General features: G+C 48.1%; 1 protein-coding gene across 1 annotated transcript in view; it reads right to left on the bottom strand.

Annotated features, from left to right (window-relative positions):
* The window catches only part of LOC311225921 (cytoskeleton-associated protein 5-A-like), a gene marked incomplete at both ends in the record, with an annotated part of 38,472 nt that extends 30,006 nt beyond the window's left edge, over positions 1 to 8,466 (bottom strand). The window contains 4 exons of the mRNA XM_084311312.1: positions 6,184 to 6,355; positions 7,120 to 7,326; positions 7,709 to 7,899; positions 8,410 to 8,466. Of these exons, the coding sequence (XP_084167438.1) occupies positions 6,184 to 6,355; positions 7,120 to 7,326; positions 7,709 to 7,899; positions 8,410 to 8,466 (627 nt within the window). The remainder of the gene's footprint in view (positions 1 to 6,183; positions 6,356 to 7,119; positions 7,327 to 7,708; positions 7,900 to 8,409) is intronic.
* Between the last annotated feature and the right edge of the window lie 7,297 nt (positions 8,467 to 15,763).

Genomic DNA, 15,763 nt, shown 5'->3' with positions numbered 1-15,763 from the left:
CACATGAAATATGAATATAGAATATCAGGCCTATAAATTACATTCCGGTCAAGTCACACATCTATGGATCGGGCCAAATCTCCCCTTTCCAATGGCAAGAGTTCAATCTGGATTTAGTACCACCGGGAGCCCCTGACAGGGCAGCAAACACAATGAATGAAATCTACTGCAAGTAGTTGCTTTTTTATAATGTAAATATCTGCCATTTTTCATCAGATTGCAACACGTTTTTTTTTGCCAGACGTTCACAGAAGGTAGAGAAACTAACTGCGTTCTATTTTATGGCAATAACGTTCAGGTGCGTGTGTTCCACCCTTGAGATATGATCCCGAAAAAAAAAACTATAAAGAAAAAAGGTTCACGCTAGAAAAGGGCTGGCATGAGCTGGGAAGTGTAGTTTGTTTTATGAACTCGTTCGAAGGACTACACACACTTATGAGTTTGCTTTACTTCCGCCTAAATCCTAAATGTTGGCCATGGTTTCTATAGATGAGATCATTTCAAGCACGTTTCACTTTTCCCCCCAAAACTGGCTTGGTTTTTGTTGGGAGGGAGAGAATGTAGGAACAGTATGGATGTTGGCACCAGGATGGAAAAGATCCAACGGTACACGACCCTGGTCAAGAGCAGACTGCAGCTAGACTGACCTGTAGAACCCAACCCTGGTCAAGAGCAGACTGCAGCTAGACTGACCTGTAGAACCCAACCCTGGTCAAGAGCAGACTACAGCTAGACTGACCTGTAGAACCCAACCCTGGTCAAGAGCAGACTACAGCTAGACTGACCTGTAGAACCCAACCCTGGTCAAGAGCAGACTGCAGCTAGACTGACCTGTAGAACCCAACCCTGGTCAAGAGCAGACTACAGCTAGACTGACCTGTAGAACCCAACCCTAGTCAAGAGCAGACTGCAGCTAGACTGACCTGTAGAACCCAACCCTGGTCAAGAGCAGACTACAGCTAGACTGACCTGTAGAACCCAACCCTAGTCAAGAGCAGACTACAGCTAGACTGACCTGTAGAACCCAACCCTGGTCAAGAGCAGACTGCAGCTAGACTGACCTGTAGAACCCAACCCTGGTCAAGAGCAGACTACAGCTAGACTGACCTGTAGAACCCAACCCTGGTCAAGAGCTGCAGCTAGACTGACCTGTAGAACCCAACCCTGGTCAAGAGCTGCAGCTAGACTGACCTGTAGAACCCAACCCTGGTCAAGAGCTGCAGCTAGACTGACCTGTAGAACACAACCCTGGTCAAGAGCAGACTGCAGCTAGACTGACCTGTAGAACCCAACCCTAGTCAAGAGCAGACTGCAGCTAGACTGACCTGTAGAACCCAACCCTGGTCTAGAGCAGACTACAGCTAGACTGACCTGTAGAACCCAACCCTGGTCAAGAGCAGACTGCAGCTAGACTGACCTGTAGAACCCAACCCTGGTCAAGAGCAGACTACAGCTAGACTGACCTGTAGAACCCAACCCTGGTCAAGAGCTGCAGCTAGACTGACCTGTAGAACCCAACCCTGGTCAAGAGCTGCAGCTAGACTGACCTGTAGAACCCAACCCTGGTCAAGAGCTGCAGCTAGACTGACCTGTAGAACACAACCCTGGTCAAGAGCAGACTGCAGCTAGACTGACCTGTAGAACCCAACCCTGGTCAAGAGCAGACTGCAGCTAGACTGACCTGTAGAACACGACCCTGGTCAAGAGCAGACTGCAGCTAGACTGACCTGTAGAACCCAACCCTGGTCAAGAGCAGACTGCAGCTAGACTGACCTGTAGAACCCAACCCTGGTCAAGAGCAGACTGCAGCTAGACTGACCTGTAGAACACGACCCTGGTCCAGAGCAGACTACAGCTAGACTGACCTGTAGAACCCAACCCTAGTCAAGAGCAGACTGCAGCTAGACTGACCTGTAGAACACGACCCTGGTCAAGAGCAGACTGCAGCTAGACTGACCTGTAGAACCCAACCCTGGTCAAGAGCAGACTGCAGCTAGACTGACCTGTAGAACCCAACCCTGGTCAAGAGCAGACTGCAGCTAGACTGACCTGTAGAACACGACCCTGGTCCAGAGCAGACTACAGCTAGACTGACCTGTAGAACCCAACCCTAGTCAAGAGCAGACTACAGCTAGACTGACCTGTAGAACACGACCCTGGTCCAGAGCTGCAGCTAGACTGACCTGTAGAACCCAACCCTGGTCAAGAGCAGACTGCAGCTAGACTGACCTGTAGAACCCAACCCTGGTCAAGAGCAGACTACAGCTAGACTGACCTGTAGAACCCAACCCTGGTCAAGAGCAGACTGCAGCTAGACTGACCTGTAGAACCCAACCCTGGTCAAGAGCAGACTACAGCTAGACTGACCTGTAGAACCCAACCCTAGTCAAGAGCAGACTGCAGCTAGACTGACCTGTAGAACCCAACCCTGGTCAAGAGCAGACTACAGCTAGACTGACCTGTAGAACCCAACCCTAGTCAAGAGCAGACTACAGCTAGACTGACCTGTAGAACCCAACCCTGGTCAAGAGCAGACTGCAGCTAGACTGACCTGTAGAACCCAACCCTGGTCAAGAGCAGACTACAGCTAGACTGACCTGTAGAACCCAACCCTGGTCAAGAGCTGCAGCTAGACTGACCTGTAGAACCCAACCCTGGTCAAGAGCTGCAGCTAGACTGACCTGTAGAACCCAACCCTGGTCAAGAGCTGCAGCTAGACTGACCTGTAGAACACAACCCTGGTCAAGAGCAGACTGCAGCTAGACTGACCTGTAGAACCCAACCCTGGTCAAGAGCAGACTGCAGCTAGACTGACCTGTAGAACCCAACCCTGGTCTAGAGCAGACTACAGCTAGACTGACCTGTAGAACCCAACCCTGGTCAAGAGCAGACTGCAGCTAGACTGACCTGTAGAACCCAACCCTGGTCAAGAGCAGACTACAGCTAGACTGACCTGTAGAACCCAACCCTGGTCAAGAGCTGCAGCTAGACTGACCTGTAGAACCCAACCCTGGTCAAGAGCTGCAGCTAGACTGACCTGTAGAACCCAACCCTGGTCAAGAGCTGCAGCTAGACTGACCTGTAGAACACAACCCTGGTCAAGAGCAGACTGCAGCTAGACTGACCTGTAGAACCCAACCCTGGTCAAGAGCAGACTGCAGCTAGACTGACCTGTAGAACACGACCCTGGTCAAGAGCAGACTGCAGCTAGACTGACCTGTAGAACCCAACCCTGGTCAAGAGCAGACTGCAGCTAGACTGACCTGTAGAACCCAACCCTGGTCAAGAGCAGACTGCAGCTAGACTGACCTGTAGAACACGACCCTGGTCCAGAGCAGACTACAGCTAGACTGACCTGTAGAACCCAACCCTAGTCAAGAGCAGACTACAGCTAGACTGACCTGTAGAACACGACCCTGGTCCAGAGCTGCAGCTAGACTGACCTGTAGAACCCAACCCTGGTCAAGAGCAGACTGCAGCTAGACTGACCTGTAGAACCCAACCCTGGTCAAGAGCAGACTGCAGCTAGACTGACCTGTAGAACCCAACCCTGGTCAAGAGCAGACTGCAGCTAGACTGACCTGTAGAACCCAACCCTGGTCAAGAGCAGACTGCAGCTAGACTGACCTGTAGAACCCAACCCTGGTCAAGAGCAGACTACAGCTAGACTGACCTGTAGAACCCAACCCTGGTCAAGAGCAGACTGCAGCTAGACTGACCTGTAGAACCCAACCCTGGTCAAGAGCAGACTACAGCTAGACTGACCTGTAGAACCCAACCCTGGTCAAGAGCAGACTGCAGCTAGACTGACCTGTAGAACCCAACCCTGGTCAAGAGCAGACTACAGCTAGACTGACCTGTAGAACCCAACCCTAGTCAGGAGCAGACTGCAGCTAGACTGACCTGTAGATCCAACCCTGGTCAAGAGCAGACTACAGCTAGACTGACCTGTAGAACCCAACCCTGGTCAAGAGCAGACTGCAGCTAGACTGACCTGTAGAACCCAACCCTAGTCAGGAGCAGACTGCAGCTAGACTGACCTGTAGATCCAACCCTGGTCAAGAGCAGACTGCAGCTAGACTGACCTGTAGATCCAACCCTGGTCAAGAGCAGACTGCAGCTAGACTGACCTGTAGAACCCAACCCTGGTCAAGAGCAGACTACAGCTAGACTGACCTGTAGAACCCAACCCTGGTCAAGAGCAGACTGCAGCTAGACTGACCTGTAGATCCAACCCTGGTCAAGAGCAGACTACAGCTAGACTGACCTGTAGAACCCAACCCTGGTCAAGAGCAGACTACAGCTAGACTGACCTGTAGAACCCAACCCTGGTCAAGAGCAGACTACAGCTAGACTGACCTGTAGAACACAACCCTGGTCAAGAGCAGACTACAGCTAGACTGACCTGTAGAACCCAACCCTGGTCAAGAGCAGACTGCAGCTAGACTGACCTGTAGAACCCAACCCTGGTCAAGAGCAGACTGCAGCTAGACTGACCTGTAGAACCCAACCCTGGTCAAGAGCAGACTACAGCTAGACTGACCTGTAGAACCCAACCCTGGTCAAGAGCAGACTGCAGCTAGACTGACCTGTAGAACCCAACCCTGGTCAAGAGCAGACTGCAGCTAGACTGACCTGTAGAACCCAACCCTGGTCAAGAGCAGACTGCAGCTAGACTGACCTGTAGAACCCAACCCTGGTCAAGAGCAGACTGCAGCTAGACTGACCTGTAGAACCCAACCCTGGTCAAGAGCAGACTACAGCTAGACTGACCTGTAGAACCCAACCCTAGTCAGGAGCAGACTGCAGCTAGACTGACCTGTAGATCCAACCCTGGTCAAGAGCAGACTACAGCTAGACTGACCTGTAGAACCCAACCCTGGTCAAGAGCAGACTACAGCTAGACTGACCTGTAGAACCCAACCCTGGTCCAGAGCAGACTACAGCTAGACTGACCTGTAGAACACAACCCTGGTCAAGAGCAGACTACAGCTAGACTGACCTGTAGAACCCAACCCTGGTCAAGAGCAGACTGCAGCTAGACTGACCTGTAGAACCCAACCCTGGTCAAGAGCAGACTGCAGCTAGACTGACCTGTAGAACCCAACCCTGGTCAAGAGCAGACTACAGCTAGACTGACCTGTAGAACCCAACCCTGGTCAAGAGCAGACTACAGCTAGACTGACCTGTAGATCCAACCCTGGTCAAGAGCAGACTGCAGCTAGACTGACCTGTAGAGGCGCGAGGCACAACCCTGGTCAAGAGCAGACTACAGCTAGACTGACCTGTAGAACCCAACCCTGGTCAAGAGCAGACTACAGCTAGACTGACCTGTAGAACCCAACCCTAGTCAAGAGCAGACTACAGCTAGACTGACCTGTAGAACCCAACCCTAGTCAGGAGCAGACTACAGCTAGACTGACCTGTAGAACCCAACCCTGGTCAAGAGCAGACTACAGCTAGACTGACCTGTAGAACCCAACCCTAGTCAAGAGCAGACTACAGCTAGACTGACCTGTAGAACCCAACGACCCTAGTCAAGAGCAGACTACAGCTAGACTGACCTGTAGAACCCAACCCTGGTCAAGAGCAGACTACAGCTAGACTGACCTGTAGAACCCAACCCTAGTCAAGAGCAGACTACAGCTAGACTGACCTGTAGAACCCAACCCTGGTCAAGAGCAGACTACAGCTAGACTGACCTGTAGAACCCAACCCTAGTCAAGAGCAGACTACAGCTAGACTGACCTGTAGAACCCAACCCTAGTCAGGAGCAGACTACAGCTAGACTGACCTGTAGAACCCAACCCTGGTCAAGAGCAGACTACAGCTAGACTGACCTGTAGAACCCAACCCTAGTCAAGAGCAGACTACAGCTAGACTGACCTGTAGAACCCAACCCTAGTCAGGAGCAGACTACAGCTAGACTGACCTGTAGAACCCAACCCTAGTCAAGAGCAGACTACAGCTAGACTGACCTGTAGAACCCAACCCTAGTCAGGAGCAGACTACAGCTAGACTGACCTGTAGAACCCAACCCTAGTCAAGAGCAGACTACAGCTAGACTGACCTGTAGAACCCAACCCTAGTCAGGAGCAGACTACAGCTAGACTGACCTGTAGAGGCGCGAGGAGATCCAACGGTACCCAGCCCTAGTCAAGAGCAGACTACAGCTAGACTGACCTGTAGAGGCGCCAGGTTCTGCAGTGAAGGCCGTAGTGCGTCTCTGATCCACCTGTAGACCTCCACAGCCAACAGCCTGGCTTCGTCTCTCACAGACTTCTCTCTGGACTCAAACAGCTTTGGCAAAACTTTGACCACGGGCTTCAGAGTCACCGTCTTGGACCCAAATTCACTGGAGGGAGAGAGGCAAAGAATTCAGTCGTACCAACACATGGTACAAGGTTTTAAGAAATTAAATGAATGGGCGTTTCCAGTGGGGATGGCAAAAGATGTCCCATTCATAACACTAGTGCAGTGCCCGTTCCGAATAGGCCAATTGCATTTGCTTGTCCCCCGGAAATGCTGCTCATTAGGGCACAAGTATCTTGCGTTTCTAATATAAATTCCATTTGTGTGCTGCACATGGTATTGTTTGTTTTGGAAGCAAGAGCGGGTGATGGGCAGCGTCTTAATCATTGGAGCAAAAAAATTAAAACTAAAAACCAACACAACAAATCTTCTGCAATTTATAGCAAAAAACGTATTTGTCTAAACGCAGATAGTTGGATGCACAGTTCAATATATTCTACACCTCAGAATGACACAACATATCTGTAGGAGGCTACCATGGTGGTGTGTTGGGATATAGTCTCTCCTGGTGATGTCATCACAACGAAAGGCAAAAAAACACCCAATTTTGTCTGTACAGGTCAACCGTGCAAGGCTGAGAAAAACTGTCGACTTGTACAGACTCAAAAGAAAATAAGATTTCCCCCCTACTTTGTTATTAAATCATGTGGAATTCACTAGAGGCTGAAAGACAAAACACCAACATGGGATGTCTGAGTGACTTTAAGAAGACTTAAAGTCTTCTTGGCTCCTGGCCAAAGTGCCAGTTCAGCTTGCATAGCCTTCCACGGGTCTGACATGTCGGGGCCACTTCCTGGCTCCACTCACCAGAGAGCTCTGCGTATGGTTTCTACACAGGCAACGACGACTTTAGGGTTCTTATTCTCAAGCCCCTTGATGAGCTCCTCCTGTACAACATCTGCTTTCTCGATCTCCATGTACATGAGGCAGAGGTCAGAGCCCAGCTCCTTGGCCCGGGCCTTGGGCTGGTTAAACACTTTGCACACCACGCCGCTCACCACTTCACCTGCCGTTCTGTGGACAGGAGAGGAAGTCTAAGCAGGGTTCCCACAGACATTGCAAAATGAAATTCAAGGACTGAAGTACTTTTCTAATCACTATTTTATAAAAAAAAAAAGGGCATTTAAAAAGGATACAATTTACTTTTAAATGCATTTTTTTTAAACACATTTCCGACAACTTGTTACACTTTAAAAATATATATTTCTTGATTCAGAACAATTTTATCATGGATGAACAAAACTTTCAATGTGAATGGTTGTTTTGAATTTCAAGGACTTTAACCACCTTGTTAAAACAAATTATTTAAGCACTTATTAAGGACCTTGTTAAGGCATGGAACAAATACAGGACGTGTCCAATTGTTCAAATCAACTCAAGTGAGTCATTACTGTACCTGCCAGCCTGGTGTGCATTCTCTACATAGGCCAGAGCCGCTTCCAGTCCCTTCAGCTGGACTATGGCATTGGACTCGGTCACAAACTTTGTGATGATGCCCTGAAACCTCCCCCATTCTGGACTCTTTTCGTCCAAGATCTGGAACAGCTTGAGAGCCTCTTCAAAGCCACTTAACCTGGCCTTCCATACCTGGAACAGCAAGAAGGGACAAGGTAGATTACAGAACAAGCTCAGAAGGTCACTGCACCACTTTCCCCATCAGGGTATAGGTGAAGCTATGTTTTATATAGAGGGGCTGTGAAACGGGAACTATAGCCATTTTAAAGTTACCCACTAAAAGTATTGACATTCGAGTCACGATTGTGACAGGGGGGGGGGGGGGGGGGGGGGGCAATGGGGAAAGGTTAACCATTGATTGAAAACTTTATTAACAGATTGCAGAATGGGTACAATACAGTACAGCTCAATACACACAATTGTTAAGGGGATGCAGACCAGAGAAAGACTTTAGTCTTGTTTACATCAGGGTCCCCCATTTTCAATTCATAACATATGACATACAGATAAGACAGTAATGCTACATCTATACATTTATAACATACCAGATTTGCAAATACAGTACAGTTTGTGATACAAAAAGAGTCTAAAAAAGAGTATATACATTTGATGTAGAAACTGTACATTGACTGTACCAATTACCTTGTGTTCACATTTCTGGTCGACCGGTAACTTCATCCACACGCTGTCATCCCCCATGGTTCTCTCGGTTTAGGTAGTCTTCAATAAAACCACCAACTTCAATTAAGACAAGACCAGAGCAGCAAAGACAACAGTATAACGACAACAAAACAAGGTGCATCACAACAACATGTATATATATTTCTCTCCCACCCCCTCCTAATGTACAGTCTCCTCCCCATCATATGTATATATTCTCTGTCAGGATCTATGGGTAACAGTACTGTATATTTGCATATCATATATGTCACAAATGTAACAGTACTATATCTGTATGTCATGCATGTTGTGTATGTCATAAATGTCACTATGAATTGAAAATGGCGGACCCTGATGTAAACAAGACAAACGTCTTTCTCTGGTCTGCATCACCCTTAACAAGTGTGTATTGAGCCGTACTGTAGTCATTCTGCAATCTCTTAAATAAAGTGTATTCATTCATTCAACAAAGTTAAACCTCTGCCCCGTGTTACTGCTGTAGCCGCACACGTTACTAGCTAACCTAGCTGGCCAACGACAACGTCAGTTGGACATCGACATTAAAAAGATCGCCAACACAACGTGGCCTAACGTTAGATCATCGATATAGTTCTGTAGTGAAAAGCCACGTTCGTTTTTATGTAAAGCATTGAAAATGTCTCCGATGATTTGATACAGTCAGACAAACGAGCGTTGTTGTCAATAGAGCTAGGAGGACAACGACGCTAGTAGCTAACGTTAAGAGCGGTTTTGAATGTGGGCAGGGATTCACATTCCTTTACAGCTTTGGGTAGGGCGTTCCACATTGATGTGGTATAATTGCGAAACGTGTTTAGTCCCTTGTTTGAGCCGAATCTGGGTTTAACATGATTTGTTGAGCTTCCTCTGGTGTAGTGGTTGTGGTATTCACTGACCTTTGGGAAGTATTTTGACATGTACATGGGTACCTTAGTCGTATAGTGTATCTTGTAGACCAGGCCCATTGCAAGTTGCTGTACTCTGTCGTCTACTCTAAGCCATCCTAGGTTGTCAAAGTGGGCAGGGGTGAGGTGGGTTCTGGGGGTAAGGTCAAGTAGTAGTCTGACCAGTTTGTTTTGTGATGTTTGTAATTTTGTTTTAAGCGCCTTTGAGGTGCTTTGGTACCATGAGGTGCACGCATAGTCGTAGTACCCTTGAATGAGTGCTCCTGCCAGAGTCTTCAGAGTATTTTTGTTTACCAGAGAGGAGATCCGGTACAAGAATCTAGTTCGTTGGTTGACTTTTCTTATTACATTGGATGCCATTTTGTCACAGGAAAGATTTGCCTCTAGGATGGAACCCAGGTAGGTAATTTCGTCTTTCCTTGTGACAATATTGTCACCCACTGCACTGCACCCAGGCTCAGAGAAACGTACTGTGTTGGTTTTGCTGTGTGTACAATGAAATGGAATGACTATGATATTAACGTTGAGATTCAGATATCAGTTGTCAACTGACTTTTTCCTTTTCTCCTCTGCTCTGACTTATAGTAAAACTGGACATGAAAATGTTATTTATGAATTGAAAATGGGGGACCCTGATGTAAACAAGACGAAAGTCTTTCTCTGGTCTGCATCATTGTGTGGGGATCATCCCTATGTTCCCCGGGTCCTATGTTCCCCGCTTGATTGATTAATTATCATTAATAGATTGCAAATTTTATTAATTTTTATTATTTTATTAATTATTAATGTCCGCCTTGTTTCGAACTGGTTAAGCTTAGGCCCTCTTTTGAACTGGTTAAGGTTAGAGTTTGGAATGAGGGCTGGTGGTCTAAAATGTTCAATCAATCAATCAATCAAAGCGGGGAACATAGAACCCGGGGAACATAGGACCCGGGGAACATAGACATGCTCCCATTGTGTGTATTGAGCTGTACTGCGTCTGTATTGTACCCATTCTGCAATCTGTTAATAACATTTTCAATCAATCAATCTGCATCTATCTTTACTTTAGAGACAGGAGGGTGAAGATGTATATTTTCTTTGAACCCTCGCTCATGGACCAGACAAATAAATAACACCCAAAAGTTCCATATCCCATAGAGTAGACACCCGTGTTTGAGTACTCTGATGGAAAGTACACAAATTCCATTAAAATGTATTTAGGGGCACTGGTCTCTGCTTTGTTATCAGGAAAGACCAAATTATTTTAGGAATGACCTATTAAAGGTTGCAGACTTCGGGGAGTCACTGCAAAAGATTTGCAACCAAATATTAAATATGATGACTTTACGACTTTTACAATTCACCCAAAACCTGAAAGTCTGCACTTAATCCCAATATAAAGTGCTGGTAGTAGCCTACAGAAACAAAACAACAAAACATGATTCACTGTCCTATGTATGGACTGCATTGTAAGTACTGCAAATACAGATAATATTTTCAAGCAAGATTCCAGTCACCATAAAACTTATGACGCCGAGCCCATGGTGTCAAAATGCTTTAATACTGCTGCTTCTTTTGACTTAGAAACACCACTTCAACTGCTTTCAAGACAGTCTTGTTTTAAATGTAGTTATGACCAGGACCTCTCTTAGCTCCATGATGAGGACAAGACGAGATAAAAAAAAAAAAAAGCTATCCCTGCTCATAGAATGTAGATGGTTATATGCTTAAATTATATTTGTATATTATATCATTCTACATGAATCATGATTATTGATATTATATTTTTGTATTCTTGCTTCGATGTTTGTTGAGACAGTGCTGGCAGAGGCAATTGTCAGAATTCTAATTAAATATTCAAAAAGATAAACTCATCAAAGGTGACAATGCACACATAGTTTGTTTTTTGTTTGTTTGTTTATTTACACATATAAAAACAGTTACATATATAATACAATATAGTCCACAAGGGATGTGTAGGAGAATTGCCTAAAAACCCTCAAGGGGCTTGCATGTGGCATTCACCAGGAAGCAAAATTACATTATATCAAGATAAATATAAAATATAAAATAAAATCCCCCCCCCCCCCCCCCCCCCCTAAACAAACAAACACACACAAGCAGGCCTACATAGACACCGAAGTAGGCACCCCATGCCATACGATTTCTGGTATAGAGAAAACAATCAATGACAGGAAGAATATATAATAAAACGAAAATACAATAACAAAATACATCAAGCCATCAGACCACAGTTTGTAAAGGAAGTCCATATGGGAAATATTGGTGATCTAGGAGATGAGATTTCAGTGCTCTTTTGAATTTGAGAAAAGAAAATTCCAAAATATGTGGAGGCAAAGAGTTCCACAACTTTGACCCTCGGTAGAGCAAACAAAACTGAGATTGGGAAGTGCGGGAAAAGGGTGGTCTAAGCAAACAGGAACTACGTGTGGGGTAATTATGAATTTGGTGATTGTGGGCAAACATTGTGGTTAGATTGTCAAATATGAGCACTGCTCCTTTAATTCGAGTCACTTGGAGCCAGGGGTGAAGTGTAACAAAAACAGCGTTACTTCAAAAAGGAGCAAATAGCAACAAACAAGGATTCTCCAAAGGACAAAAACAAACTCAGCAAAGCTGGCAAGAAAATTATTGCAAAATCTAACTACAAAATAAACACTAACCAAAAACTCAAACTGTAAATGCAAAAAACAAGGAAAGTCACAAAACAAACACTAATACTTGGGAACACTTACTATGAGGCAAAAACAGGATCACGTGAGACAGAGAGCAGAGCAACAGCAAACAGGAATCTCAACATGGAACCGAAACAATGAACCGACAACAATAGTAGGGAACACACACCAGATATAGGGGAAACAATTAACACTAGAGACAGCAGGGAAATTAGCAAAATGAGACACACATGAGGGAAAGGCAGAACTAACAGGGCTACAGGAAAACACCAGACCAAACACAATGGGGAAAATAAACAGGGAAGCACACAGAACTAACTACACAAGAAGACTGAACACTAGACAGAGTAAACAAAACAACATACAAGGAACTAATAAATAACAATTAACAAGGGAACAAGAGACAATGTAGCAGGGGAAGGGCACAGAGAGAAATGTAGACATTGAATATAAACCAGTGCACCAGGAGGGGTAGTGACAACAAAGATCCAGGGGCTGGGAAAAGTATGTGCAAAGGTGGGGGCTGTTGAGGAGGATGGAAATGGGAGTACCCCCCCTCCAGAGACGGCTCCCAGACATCAAAAGGGACCGTCCGGGAACGGGCAGGACAGGGGGCCGGGAGAACACAGGGAGAGTCCGGGGGAAAAAAAAGTCAGGACGGACAAGGCCGGGACGAGCGACACCGGGGCAGGGGAGCGGCGACAGGAACCCAGGAGGGGCACAGGAGAAACGGGGCAGAGGAACGGGGCCGGAGAGGGGAGAACGGGGCACGGGATCAGGAGGACCGGAGACGGGGACAGAGGCCAGGAGAGGGGGGCTAGAGATGGGAACAGGGACAGGGACACGGTGAGGGGGTAGAGGGGAACTGGTAGCAGGGACAGAGGGCCGATGAGGGGGTCGAGGGGAACTGGTAGCAGGGACAGAGGGCCGATGAGGGGGTCGAGGGGAACTGGTAGCAGGGACAAAGGGCCGATGAGGGGGTCGAGGGGAACTGGTAGCAGGGACAAAGGGCCGATGAGGGGGTCGAGGGGAACTGGTAGCAGGGACAAAGGGCCGATGAGGGGGTCGAGGGGAACTGGTAGCAGGGACAAAGGGCCGATGAGGGGGTCGAGGGGAACTGGTAGCAGGGACAAAGGGCCGATGAGGGGGTCGAGGGGAACTGGTAGCAGGGACAAAGGGCCGATGAGGGGGTCGAGGGGAACTGGTAGCAGGGACAAAGGGCCGATGAGGGGGTCGAGGGGAACTGGTAGCAGGGACAAAGGGCCGATGAGGGGGTCGAGGGGAACTGGTAGCAGGGACAAAGGGCCGATGAGGGGGTCGAGGGGAACTGGTAGCAGGGACAGAGGGCCGATGAGGGGGTCGAGGGGAACTGGCAGCAGGGACAAAGGGCCGATGAGGGGGTCGAGGGGAACTGGTAGCAGGGACAAAGGGCCGATGAGGGGGTCGAGGGGAACTGGTAGCAGGGACAAAGGGCCGATGAGGGGGTCGAGGGGAACTGGCAGCAGGGACAAAGGGCAGATGAGGGGTTCTGGAGCAAAGGGGCGAGGGTGACAGGCCCGGAGTAGGACCCCAGGCAGGGGCTCCTCCAAGTGCCGGACTCGGGACCGGACCAGACGAGCCGGAGCAGAGGTGCGAAGGCGACGACCTCGGAGCAGGACCCCCGACGGGGACCACCCCAGGCGCAGACCTCGGGACCGGGCGCAGAACCCCGGATGGGGGTCTCTGCAGATGACGATCACGGCGTAGACCACGGAGTCGGACTGGACCAGAAGAGGAGTCGGGACCAGATGAGGAGACGGGACCAGATGAGGAGCCGGGACCAGATGAGGAGACGGGACCAGATGAGGAGACGGGACCAGATGACGAGACGGGACCAGATGAGGAGACGGGACCAGATGAGGAGACGGGACCAGATGACGAGACGGGACCAGATGAGGAGACGGGACCAGATGAGGAGACGGGACCAGATGAGGAGACGGGACCAGATGAGGAGACGGGACCAGATGAGGAGACGGGACCAGATGAGGAGACGGGACCAGATGAGGAGACGGGACCAGATGACTCTCCAGGTGCAGATCGACCTCGGTGCAGACCTCGGCGTTGACCACGGCGTTGACCACGGCGTAGGGCTGGACCAGACGACTCTCCAGGTGCAGATCGACCTCGGTGCAGACCACGGCGTAGACCACGGCGTGGACCACGGGGCAGGGCTGGACCAGACGAGGAGCCGGGACCAGGAGACCTCCCGGGGAAAGGAGCACGACCCAGACTAGACGTCAGGGTCTTCCCGGGAGCCGGAGGAACAGGGGCAGCTAGAGCTGCTCTAGCAGGGGCTAAACTGGCAGTAGAGACTGGGTTAGCTACCTGGGTAAAGCTAGCTGCTAGGGCTACACTGATTAGCACTACACTCAGTAGTACTAATTCATATATTTTGTACCCAATTTAATCACCTGTATATTGCTGTTGCACTTCTAATCTAATCTAATCTACAACACATAGGAGCCATACAATAAGAAGTGGTGGAAAGTAACCAAGTATTTCACACTTAAATTTTAGGGAACTTCATACTTTCACTCCACTAGACTTCAAAGGAAATATTGATGAAGATGAGACACTTTCAAACATACAGCCAGCCAACTTCAATAGGATGTAATCAGAGTCAGCATAAATGGATGACATATCACTTTAAAACATAACCTTCAGAGGTCAACGGATCATGGACTGAATGCTCCCAAGCTACGAAATACAAGAACATCTGTTAAAGTTAGAGGTTATGTATGATTGCAAGTAACTGAGTAACTGTCTAACTGTGTCTAACTGATTCCACAAGAGGGTGCTATAGGCGGAGCTGTTAATGCTGCCGCCAGGTAAGAGGTATAAAAGGAGATGTCGACTCCCCCTCTGTCTCTTCCACCGTCGCCCTCATAAGAGAAGGATGTCTCATGTACTGCTGTGTACCAATGTGAAATAAACCACGCCGTTTAATGGCTAAAGATAGAAACCATGCCTCATGAACATATTATTGTCACCCCATAGCCGACTCTGTCAACAACATCATATAAAATTTACTTTTACTTTTGACACGTACCATACCAAAAAACTTTCAATACCAAATACTATACTCTACTTTTACTCAAGTCGATTTTGAACTTTACTTAAGACTTTTACTTCTACCAGAGTCCTACTCTATCCGGGTATTTCTACTTTTACTCAAGTAAAGGAACCGTGTATGTCTTCCACCACTGATGGTCAGCCACAATACGTATTTATGCGAACGGCAAATGTGCAATAATGTCACATTTACCTGACAAATGTGGTGACGTATGGGCGGCAGTCAGAACTGACGTTGATGCTGAGGCTGCTGTCATTCACGGAGGAGGAGGTCGTCCGCGGCTCCAAGGAGAGGATCAGTCTGTGAGTGCAGATGGTCTCCACCGTGCTGTTGTCCACCACCACGGAGACCTCCAGGTCACAGCCACGTCCACTGTGGAAGAGCTCACCCAGCAGTTCAGGGAGCATGGCGTTGTGGGTCACAGTGTATTCACGGCTGATGTTCTGGGCTGAGGCTGAAACAGATCAAAAAGAGAGACACGGTATCGATAATGTACTGGTGGAGTCTTCTTTATACACATTAACTGTCACATGATTGGACCGAGACGTTACTGTAAGTTTAACCACAGATACAGGTGGCTCCATGGAGACTATAATGTGATGAAAAGGCTTTTGGACATTAAT

This window comes from Notolepis coatsorum (genome assembly GCF_963971535.1).
Source record: "Notolepis coatsorum genome assembly, chromosome: 3".
Classification (NCBI taxonomy): domain Eukaryota; kingdom Metazoa; phylum Chordata; class Actinopteri; order Aulopiformes; family Paralepididae; genus Notolepis; species Notolepis coatsorum.
This window is presented reverse-complemented; position numbering and strand designations above follow the sequence as displayed.